The following is a 12,038-nucleotide window of genomic DNA, read 5'->3' as shown; positions in this document are numbered from 1 at the left end:
GTTTGAACTCAGGGCCTCACACTTACTAGGCAGGCGCTCTACCACTTGAGCCACATCCCCAAACCTTCCTGCTCTTTTAGTTATTTTTCAGATAAGGTCTCTCATTTTTGCCTGGAGCCAGGCTTAGATAACAATCCTTCTATCCATGCCACCTGTATAGCTGGGATTACAGATATGTACCACCATGCCCAGCCTCTATTCTTGATTTAAAACTCATTCCGCCATGGGATATTATTGTTTGAATCTGCTGGTAGATTTGGGGGTGGTGGTGCTGGATATCAGTCATACTATCTCAGTATTTTTAAAGTCCAACAACTAACTCTATTAGGATTTGCTTTTAGTTTTAGTAGACTTGAACTTTTATTTCATATAAAAATATGAAATATGTCCTCTGGTCATCTTTGCATTCACTCCCACAGCACTTCTGTGTGGATGTGACAGTGATTTGCTGCCTCTGTTCTTTGTTTTGGGACAGAGATCTTCTCCTGGTTGATCCACTAGCATCAGGGACAGGCTGGGGCAGTGGCCCATAGCAGGCAGTTCAGGTCTCCTCTGCTTCAGGGGGACCTCAGTGCCACCTGGTCATGTGAACTTGATGGCTCTGGGCTGGCAAAGCATCTCTCTGGGTCTCAATGACTTTGCTACTGGAATGTCCTTAGCATTGGAGCTCAGAGATCTTTCTTTTTTATCATGTGACCTAGCATGGGAAGTGGCATTTGTGTTGACGTTAGCTGGCAAGTGGTGCAGTTGTAGGCCTGGGAGCCATGAGTGGTTCCTCCTCCAGGTCACAGTGATGACCACCTCCTCATGCAGAAGCTTCTCTGCTCTCCTGTCAGTCCTCTGTCCCCAGATCTCCATGCTGCTAGGGTTCAGGGAGACTCTTTCAACTCTTTTTGTGTTTATGGTTGGGACCTCCAGATGGGCTGTCCAATTTGGAGCATTCTTGAATGAGGCAGCCCGCTTTCCCCTCTGGTCCTCGGTGACCTTTGTTGGCATTACTGGTTGCATTCTGGGTCACAGATATTCCTCAGGTTCTGGGAGGATTGACTTTCTGCTTCTGTTTTTTTTTTTTTTTTTTCTAGTCTTTGTTGATTCCAGTTGTAATCAGCACTGAATGTTTTAAATTAAGCAATTTCTCAGCACTTACCACTAAAAATATTCTTACAGAATATTCATACAAATGGACCTATGACTTAGAACAGCAACTATTTCAAACCAATTCTAAGAGTAGAAAAATATGTATTTTCTATGAAGAAAAGTGACAAAATTGATCTCATATAGAATTACCCCAGTAGCTTAGTATCCTATCATGCTAAGAAGGGCTCCCTTCTGCCCTTGCTGCCACCGTCCTCCTGGATTGCTTTTCTAGAATGGGTAGCTCTAGGCTGTCATACAAACCATTGATCTTTATCAGAAGTTCATCTAACAGGCTGGAGAATTCATCGAGGTAGTAATTCTGAAAGGAATAAAGTTAGATGAGTCAATACATTCAAGAACTTAACTTTTCTTCTTTCCTCATTATCCAAAGCATTAGGGTATCAACTGCAGAAGGATTCTGCTGTATCAGAAAATGTGCCAGACCCTGGGATCAGAAGAGTGGGTGCTACCTACACCTGTGTCTGTCTCAGTTCTTTCATTTATAATGTGTTCACACCACCACACACATAACTGCTATAATTAGGAATACCTACGAAATGAACGACTGAAAGGATGAGGCAATACTGGTGAGGAGGCACACAGCAGGCAGTAAGGCCCTACACAAGCCCACAAAACCATAATTCCATGTAGCAGGCTTAGAACTGACTGATGGGTGAATGTCAGCCTGGAAGACAGGCTGCTAATCCACGTGCAATCCCTAGCTTGACTTGTCTGCATTCAAGGCACTTGACTATTCCATATGTAAACACTTGGCTTGACTTCTCTGCATTCATGTCTGGGGGTGACCAAACTCAAATAAAGCACCTAGGGTTTTCATGTTTTCGTAGAAATTTGGGTCTGGTAGCAGGTACCAAAGGCAACTGTACTCTCAATCTCTCTCTCTGCTTCCCTCTCTCTTTCTCTCCCTCCTTCTCTCCCTATCTGTCTCCATCCCTCTCTCCTTTCTTCTCTCTCCCTCCCTCTCTCCCTCTCTCTTCCTCCTTCTCCTTCTCCCTCCCTCCTTTTCTCTTTCCCTCTCACTCTCCTCCTCCCTCCCTTTCTTCCTCCTTCTCCCTCTCTCTCTCTCTCCCCCTTTCTCCTTCCTTTTTCCCTTCCCCCCCTCTCTTTTCTCTCTCTCTGCTCTCATGTGTGAGTTCTCTGGGGAAGACCAGAAAGACTCCATCTTTCCAACTGCACAGGGTAATTATAAGCTTGCTGCACATTAATGGAGGAGCATGCATTTGGTAACCTGTGAAGTACTTTACATTTTCAAGAGAAGGTTCGATGAGCTACACTATGGTTGAGAATTGAATTCGAGTCTTTGCAAGGATGTATGGCACAGAAGTACAGTTGTGTTTTGATAACAGAAGTGTCTGCAGTGGAGCCCTCATCGCGAGTGTGTCACCGCCCTCCCTACTCCCAGATCCCACAGCTCACATGGTCCACAGCCACCTCAGCCTCTTCCAAGTTCGCTGAGTCCAGCCCCGCTAAGGTGAGGACTTTCCCCCACACATAAGCAGCGACATCTTTAAGTGTTACAAGAGATTTACTCTGAACGGATTTTCTTTTTCGGAAAAAAGTCACGAGAGAGGCACTCAGCTGGAGAAGAAAATAAAATGGACAAACTCTGTGTTAGCAAACTCAAAATGGCTTTGTTGATTTAATAGGCTATGAAACAGAGATGATATCTGATGATGCTATTTTATGAATTTTGAGTAAACTGCTCAGTAAAAGAGGAAGAGCCCTCTCAGGAGCTGAACTACAGGACAGTGTGCTGACATCAGCACTGGAAAGTAACCTTATCACAGAGGGTATTTTCACATCTAACGGGTTGTGCATTTCCATACATGGTATCTGCACCTCAGCATCAGCGCCCCCTGGTGAGCCACCTCGGGTTGTGCATGAGTTCTTGCTGGAGACATGGGATGCATCCTACTAAATGAGCCAATCACTGCAGCTGAGAACGGTTAGCTCAAAAGCCTGCTGGCACCAATCTTTTTACATCTAGTTATTCTAAAAAAAAAAAACAGCCCAATTTTTAGCCATTTACAACTTGCCTGCTTCAGTACTCCCTTCAAAGGCTCACAGGATAGCTGTCACCCATTGAGAAGGACCACACACTGCTGCCCTAGGTGCCTCTCCTCCCTGTTGCCAAGCAACCCCTCCAGTCCCTCTTGCCTGAGACTTTCCCTTGTCCTCTCCCCTCCTGGACTTTCCTTGTCCCATTTGGCCACAAGCCTCCAGGTGTTCTCATGTCCACCCTGTGGGAACCTGTCCAAATGCCATCAGATAAAACTTGTGTGGTGTCATGTCTCTCATACCGTATCTTTATCTGAGATCAGCTCCTGAATCCCTGCAACTCCTGGCAGTGTGTCACATTGTGCAGAGACATGCATAAGTCTGAGAGGACATCCACACAGCTGTGTGCATGTCTGAGGCCTCCTGGCTGTTCCAGCAAAACAGCCACATGTGACAGCGAGGCTGACTCTTGCACCTCAAGACCTCAATGCATTATTGCTCCATGTTTTCCATCAACAAAGACCCCTCGTGTTAGCATAGCATTCCTGTTCCAGCTATCCTGTCCAGTGTCACATCTGCTCTGCCCAGAACCCTGGCATGCCCCTCCCCTATGCTCTTGTGTGTGTCCTGTCTAAAATGACACTCATCGCTCAAGTCAAAAACCTCTCCTGGTGTTGTGCAGACTCCCTGGTCTTTTCAAGGACAGGTGAGTCTCTGATCTAAGTTCCTTGCCCTCTTAGGAAACTTCTTGTTAGACTTTTTTTTTTCTGTATGCAGAAAATTATAAAATACAATGAGAGAATTCAAAGATTGAAATAAGTGGAGAGGCATACAGAATTCTAGGGTTGAAAAACTTAATATTACTGACTTTGATTTCCCCAGGTTTGATTTATATATTCTCAACAATCTCAGTGCAAATCCCAGCTTGTCTTTTTGGGGTAGGTGTTGATAAGGTGATTCTGATACTATGTGAAAAGTAAGACAACTAGAACAGCCAAGGCTAAAAGGAAAAAGGTTGGTGGCTCACCTATGCTCTCTCAAGACTATACCTATAGCAAGACTATGTCTATACCTTGCAAGACTATACCTGTAGCAACCAGCACCCTGTGGGGTTGTTGAAAGGGAACATCAGTGGAGCGGAAATGTGAGAACATAGGTACATGTGGTCACCATTTTCCAACAGAGGAAAAATCACATCAATGAAGAAAGGATACTTTTTAAAAAAATTGTGCTGAAAAAGCGAGAGCACACAAGGGAGGGGTGAGGATAGGTAAGACACCTAAAAAACTAGCTAGCATTTGTTGCCCTTAATGCAGAGAAACTAAAGCAGATACCTTAAAGCAACTGAGGCCAATAGGAAAAGGGGAACAGGTACTAGAGAAAGGGTTAGATCAAAAAGAATTAACCTAGAAGGTAACACCCACGTACAGGAAATCAATGTGAGTCAATGCCCTGTATAGCTATCCTTATCTCAACTAGCAAAAACCCTTGTTCCTTCCTATTATTGCTTATACTCTCTCTACAACAAAATTAGAAATAAGGGCAAAATAGTTTCTGCTGGGTACTGAGGGGGGGGAGGGGGAGGGGGCGGAGTGGGTGGTAAGGGAGGGGGTGGGGGCAGGGGGGAGAAATGAACCAAGCCTTGTATGCACATATGAATAATAAAAGAAAAATGAAAAAAAATTGTGCTGAATAACTGGATATCTGTCTATTAAAAACATGGGCTCTGATCCATAGTCATGTCCTATACTGAAATTAACTCAAAATGAGCCATCAACTTACATGTAAAAGGTAACACTGAAAATTCTTGAAAAAAACAAAGCATAAAAATATGTGTGACTCCAGGTTTGGTGATTAGTTTTTAGAGATGACACCAAAAGCATAATCCACACACAAAAAATAGACTTTATCAAAATTAACTTCTCAGGGCTGATAGAGTGGCTTAAGTGGTAGAGCACGTGCCCAGAAAGTGTGAGGCCCTGAGTTCAAACTCCAGTGACACCAAAATAAAAAAATTAACTTCTGCTCTTATGCTGTTAAGGTAATGAAAGGACAAGCTGCAGGCTGAGAGAAAATAGCATCAAGTCACACACCTAATGAAGGAATTCTACTTAAAAAATATAAATTGCTATAAAGACAAGTTCATGTCTTCCCCTATGGACTGTGAGCTCCAGTGGCAGGAAGGTTATAGTATTATGTTTGGTTCACCATTGCCTGACTAGGATAAACATTTTTAAAGTCACTGTTGAACAAGTGCATAAAAGAACAAATGAGAATGCATGGATGGATGGATAAGTAACAATAAGTAGTTGGGTGGGAGGGAAGGTGGATGGGTTAATGTATGCATGTGTGTATGTATGTATGGATTAGTGGATGGATAGATGGATGGATGGATGGTTTAGTGGATGGATGGGTGGAGAAAGAGAGAAGGTTGCATGGGTGAGTGGATAGATGGATGGATGGCTTAGTGGATGGATGGATGAAAGGATAGGTGGAGAGTTGATGGATGGAGAGAGAAAATTGCATGGATGAGTGGATTAGATAGATGGATGAATGGATATATGGATGGATGGAGAGTAGATGGATGGAGAGTGGATGGATGGATGGATGGATGGATAAAGAGTAGATGAATGAATGAATGGGTTAGTAGACGGATGGATGGATGGAGAGAGTGAGAGAAAGTTGCATGGGTGGGTGGATGGGTTAGTGAGCGGATGGATGGATGGATGGATAGATAGATAGAGAGAGGGAAAGTTGCATGGGTAGGTGGATGGGTTACTGAATGGATAGATAGATGATGAATGGATGAATGCTGAACCATGAATGGGGGTTAGAGGTGTTAAAAAGCAAAGGCTGTCCACCCGAGTGCTTCAGGTGTGAGTACATGTGTCTCTTCTAGCTTCACTATGTACTAGATGAGAGTGCTGGTGGAATTTGAAAGACTGCAAAGCATCTTAACTCACAAAGTCTGACTATAAATTCATTTCACTTGTATTGGGCTCTACAGTGTATCAAGAACTACCCTGGGAAGATAGGGTATTTTGATGTATCTGCTCTGAATGTGACCAGAGTTCAAAGGGAGTCAGGAAATGATCTGCCAGGGCAATGGTGCAGGCAGGAGGCCTGCCCAGGGCATCTGGGAATCAAGGTGATGACCTGCTGCCCGGGGTCTGTGTGTGATGCCTGGGCAAGGTCCATGTTGCTGGGGTTTGAACTTGGAATCTCACACTTGCTAGTGAGATACCCTAGTGGTAGGTACCCTACCACTTGAGCCACTCTGTTAGGCCTGGAAGGTCCATGTTGAATGCAGTCTTCTGAGAATGGACAGGACTTAACACTGAACAAGATGCAGGGGAGGGAGCCAGCAGAAGGCCCACATGGCGGAGGGAGCAGGGAACAGCTGTGACACACAGAGCAGGGGCTTTCAACTCTGTGTCCAATATAGGAACATGTATAGGGCTTTCTCACAACAGAGGTGCTAGGTCCAGCCCTTGAGTTGTGGACACAGCAGCCTGGGATGGCCCCTGAGAAGGAGTTGAGTACTGGAGGTCGTGTGGAGGGTAAGTGATGGGTGGCAAGACTGAGGTAACAAGGAAGAGACCGCTGCAGCAGACCAACATCAAGTTCTAACTGAGAAGAGACGTGGTTCAGCAGGTGAGAGGCCAGGAAGACTTTCTGGAGGAGGCAGCATTCTGGGGTGGCTATTGTCTGGCTCAATTGTTCTAGACACTAGTCAAGCCGACTGTTTCTAACTTCTGCCCAGTGCAGATCAGATGGGTCTTGGGGAGGTCCATTCCCATGAGACTTGGCCTGAGCAGCTGGGAATGATCCATCCATATGGACAGAGAGCACTTCACCCCAACAGTAGACGAAACTTTCAAAAACCATGACTTTGATGTCTACATACCATCCTGAAAGACAATGTGGTCATCAGCAGAAGGAAGACCATGCAGTAACAAGCCATCACTTGCTGGTCAGACTTGGAGAGGCTGTAGATTGAGTCTTTTTGGCTTCTTCCCAGAAAATGAAACCGCCAGGGGAAGGACTCTGTGGAGGTGCCAGGTGGCAGTGCCCAGGTGAACAGCAGAAACTGGAGCAGGTGAGAGTGGGCAGCCAGAAGCAGAACCCCCATGAGCTGCAGGGAGAAAGCCCATAACTGGATCTTGTCACTGGTTCTTAGGGTGAAAAACTCCTTTGGGTCTTATAAATGCTTTCAAATAGTGAAAAGCTTGGAGAAGGAGGGTTTGAGTGAGGCTTACACCCTCCCTGTTTAAGAACTAATTCCCAAAGGGACAGTGTCTATGCCCACTGACCTTTCAAATTACACTCACACTGCAAACTGGACTATGCCACCCCTCCATTTCAAGGGCTCTTACTGCCCTGTGCCACTGTCCTCCCTCAGCTTGGGAGGTCCCCTGATGGCCAGGCCACAGTCCACACACACAGCCTGTGTGGACCTGTGATGAATGACCAACTGTAACATCTCCCTTCTTATCTGCCTTTGACATTGGTGGCCTGCCTCTCTGGCCCTCAGCCCTGGACTGCTTGCTCACAAAGCTGGACTCTCCCGAAGGAGGCCACTGTGAAGGTGACTCTTTCACCTTTCTGTCCCCGCACCCAGCAAGGGCGGGGAAACAGACCATTTAAGAAACAACATGAAAGCCTTTTGTAAGGCAGATTGGCTCTGGTGAAGCTCACAGTCCCAGCTGTCACAGACGGGACCTTGGCCTAGGGTCTTCAGGGTTGTGTCACCTGGTTTGTTTCTCTCCCTGTTCTCTGAAACCATCTCTGCTGCTCACAAATACTTTCTTAGACTCCCGTGGACCATCAGTCAGTCATCCACCCACAGGTCCACACAGGCCCTGTACTCAAAGACTTTCCTGTTCCCCTTGGAACTCATTTTGTTGTCATTTGCACTGTAAGTGTAGTCACACAACCTCAGTAGGACTCAGGCGAAAGAAAATTCAAGTCCATTTGAGCACATGATAAAAGCAAGAGCACACAAGGGAGGGGTGAGGATAGGTAAGACACCTAAAAAACTAGCTAGCATTTGTTGCCCTTAATGCAGAGAAACTAAAGCAGATACCTTGAAAGCAACTGAGGCCAATAGGAGAAGGGACCAGGAACTACAGAAAAGGTTAGATCAAGAAGAATTAACCTGGAAGGTAACACACACGCACAGGAAATTAATGTGAGTCAACTCCCTGTATCGCTATCCTTATCTCAACCAGCAAAAACACTTGTTCCTTCCTATTATTGCTTATAATCTCTCTTCAACAAAATTAGAGATAAGGGCAAAATAGTTTCTGCTGGGTATTGAGGGGGTGGGGGGGAGAAATGACCCAAGCCTTGTATGCACATATGAATAATAAAACAATAAAAAAAAATAAAATTCAAGTCCACATCTCTGCAAACCCAGCTGAGTGCGCCTACACACTTCTGAGCTCTATGACCCATACTTTCTGCACAGTTTGAATTCTGCTACTTAATTTGGATAACATTTCTTTATATCCTGGGCCTTTTGTTTTCTTTGCACAAAAACATTTTTGTTTATTGCTAGATGGTGTTAACGATGACCAGCTTAATTTCTGGATAAATTCCACATTCGTATAATTTCAGAGGTTAGCAACTGCCCTCCCGGGCACACACCATCAATGCACTTCCTGCACGTGAAGGTTTGATAATTAGTTCATGGTCACAACAGCGACCTAGTGAGGTGGCAGCTATGTCTGACTTCTAGGTCTGCTCAGGGGTGCTGACCTGTCTCTCTATGCACAAAGTCAGCAGGGTTTGGAGACTGTGTTTCTTGAAGCAGGAGACCTGTGCTTAGCAGCCTGTGTGCTTTTGTGAGCCTGGAACCTGACAGCTAGATCTCCCTCACTCTGGTCACCTGGATATGTGGCATCCTCAGTCCTGACCACAATTCTGTGCCACAGAAGAGGTGGCTGGAGCCTCTTCTGTTGTCAGGTGGAGCAAGTTCTTTCCTGCCATGACTAAGAGTCACCAGCACCCAAGAACTTCATCAGGACACCTACTGTACTCTGTACCTGCCAATTTGGGGTTTCAGCCTCCAGCCCAGACTACAGGGCCAACCCTGGACAGAGACCTATGCCATTCTGCACTCTCAAGAATGCAGGCCAACAGCTAAGTACCATGTATCTGTTTTTCTTTTCTTTCTCCTGATTTTTTTTCCTTCTGTGTTTCTCTGATGCTGTATGATTCTACTTGTGAGGTACATAATACAAAAATGAGTTCTGGTGTGATTAGTAGAGAAGTCTGAGAACTGGGCCAGGTGACAAGTGAGTGTGGAAGCAGCTCGAGGCCATGCTGCCTGAGTACCTCAAAGTGATAGCCTCGTCTCTTCTCTTGGTCCCTTGCTCCTGCCTCTGTAAAAATAGCCACACCTGCCCATGGCCTGTTGCTACCATTAAGTGAGGTGATAGCACTCAGAGAAATCTCACTAGGTGTTAATAACTACTTATAGTAGTAATAAAAATAACATTCTGTGGGAAAGTCTCATATAAAAGTGTTTACTACATCATGGTTTTTGTTGTTACAACCATAATTTATTGTAGAAGCACTAAAATGAGTTACATAAAACCACACTGGTATGGATTAGGTAACTAGAATTCTGGGTGATGTTTCTTTCACCTTGAGAGCAGTTGACTTTTCCCCAATTAATGGCAGTAGACTGACGGTACTGGTAGACCAGGAAGACCCCTGGATTAAGGAGAAAATTCTTACCGCTGGTACAAAGCCTCTGGAGAGAAAGAGACGTGTCACAGAAGAGCAGGGTGCCATTTTGTTTAGAAGGCAAAGAACATGAACACATTTCAGCATCCAAAGGAAGGAGAGGAGTCCCCGGAGCCACCTCGCCCTCTGAGACAGAAGAACATAGCAGGTCAGCGTGTCAGGTCATGTCAATGATGAGAAGGTCACAGACACACACTGTGGATCCTGTGTCAAGTAGTCATTGATTGATGAAATTTATACAGACCATGGATCTCCCAGTGACGCCAAGTGCCATTGTCTGCAGAGGGGAATAAATCCATTTGTAGGATGGGTGGGATACCAGTGCCTGTTTCCCTGGATGGTACATAGGCGTCCAGCCTTGTGATAAAGACAACAAGCAAGTTTGTACCTCATAGATCTTAGCAGATGCTAAGTGTCTGCAAGAATGGTCCAGGGGTGGCCGTGGCTGACCTAGTCTTTCCTCTTTTTCTTTGTGCATTTCTCAGAGTAACTGTAGAATGCACTGAGAGAATAACACTGAGTGAAGGAGGAATCGGAATAGCTTGAGCTCTTGCTTCTGTCTCTCCTAAAACAGCATGCTTTACAACACATTAGTCCAGCATATCACATGGCCCTTAGCGTATAAAATCTAGGGAGGCTGCTTTCTGGGGCACCTCAGCTGTGTGGCGCAAGGTGGGACATAGACAGATGAGACTCCAGCTGCTTGGGCAGCTTTTCTGAGCCTCGGGATGCCAGTTCACCATGAACCATGGGCTTTGGTTGCCAATTGCTGTCTGTCCGTCCTTTATAAAGTTGCTCTGCCCCTGTTGTCTCATCAGGCCCATGCACACTGTAGACGTTGCAGCCTGAGAGGTAGAAGCATCTGGACTCCTCTTCTTGGTGGGCACAGGGCTGACGCACGCTATCTTCCACTGTCTCCCAGGATCCTAGGATTGGTCACACTCACTCTGAACCCACTTCCCAGTGCCATGGGGGAAGGACAGGAAGTGCAGGATGGATGCTCAAGAAAGGAATGACTTTAATAAAGACTTGAGGATTGAACTGTATGGATGTCTCCCAGCTTCATGCACAGCTTCAGGACCCATGAGTCCCCACTGAGCTCAAGACTAATGAATGGGAAGTGTGGTTTCTGGGCTCCCCTGGGCAGGGCTGTCTCCCACACACTCACAAGGCCATAGTTCTAGTAGTAATTGCAAAAGGAAGACCATTTGTGTTCCTTTCCTTCCAGGGGAAACATGAATCTTCCCCTGCTTGCGCTCCTTCAGAGCACATTTTATTTCCTGGGTCAAGTGGTTTCTGGTGTTTGCAACAAAATGACCTCTGACAAGTAGACAGGGACTACAGAAACAAGATCTGGTCAGGAAACAAGTGCTCACAGTTTGGAGAGGAGGACTGCCAGCCTTGTGCCACACAAGGATCACAGGAGGACAGAATCCCCTTAGGAAAGAAGAGACTGCCTGGAATAGCCTGAGGCATTGGAGAGGGCAGAGGTGGAGGAGAGGAGCTGAGGCTGGAAGGGAATAGGACCCCTTCTCCAATTGTTCTGGGGGCATCCTACCCCAGGGATGTGAAGTCACCTAGACTACGGGGTGGCCTCCTGACTGCCCTCAAGGTAGGTGGAAAGTGAGGCTAGGGAGGCCTGTGGTAGGGGAGAGGTTAGCTGTGTGTGCAGCAGGGCAAGGGAGAAGTGTAGCAGAATCCACACACTCACTTGGCATGAGGTGGGCAGGCTGTGATGGTTCCCTACCCCCGACCCCATGAGGCTTGCCTAAATCCATCCTGCACACATATACCTGCTTCTTCTGGTAGGAGGCCCTATTCTGTAGATGGGAACCCAGGGGAATGGAGGTATAAGGCTTGGAGGCCAGATTTCTCCCCAGCAGGGGATCCAGGTCTTTCCCTTTCACTTGTAAAGATCACCTGTGGCTAGGACTGTCACCAGAAGAAGGGAGACTTCCAGGCACGTCACAGTGCATCAATGCCTGCTTCCTCTTGCCACCGTGGGTACTGTGGAGGCTCAGGCTCTCAAGTCCTGCCCCATGCGGGATCCACGGGTGCCCAGCTTCACACCAGGCCGTCAGTTCCCCAAGCTATTAGCTATTCTGACCACCACCCTCTGCAAGCCCAGA

General features: G+C 46.3%; 1 protein-coding gene across 1 annotated transcript in view; it reads right to left on the bottom strand.

The window, feature by feature from the left end:
* Positions 1–1,127: 1,127 nt before the first annotated feature.
* Pkd1l1 (polycystin 1 like 1, transient receptor potential channel interacting) overlaps positions 1,128–12,038 on the bottom strand; it is a 130,872-nt gene continuing 119,961 nt past the window's right edge. Inside the window, exons 50-53 of the mRNA XM_074058154.1 lie at positions 9,901–10,035; positions 7,064–7,291; positions 2,575–2,736; positions 1,128–1,456 (exon numbers count right to left, since the gene is read on the bottom strand). Of these exons, the coding sequence (XP_073914255.1) occupies positions 1,313–1,456; positions 2,575–2,736; positions 7,064–7,291; positions 9,901–10,035 (669 nt within the window). The 3' untranslated portion in view covers positions 1,128–1,312. The remainder of the gene's footprint in view (positions 1,457–2,574; positions 2,737–7,063; positions 7,292–9,900; positions 10,036–12,038) is intronic.

Source organism: Castor canadensis, chromosome 2 (assembly GCF_047511655.1).
Source record: "Castor canadensis chromosome 2, mCasCan1.hap1v2, whole genome shotgun sequence".
NCBI classification, from domain to species: domain Eukaryota; kingdom Metazoa; phylum Chordata; class Mammalia; order Rodentia; family Castoridae; genus Castor; species Castor canadensis.
The sequence above is the reverse complement of the archived record's forward strand: the minus strand, read 5'-3'. Positions and strand labels throughout refer to the sequence as shown.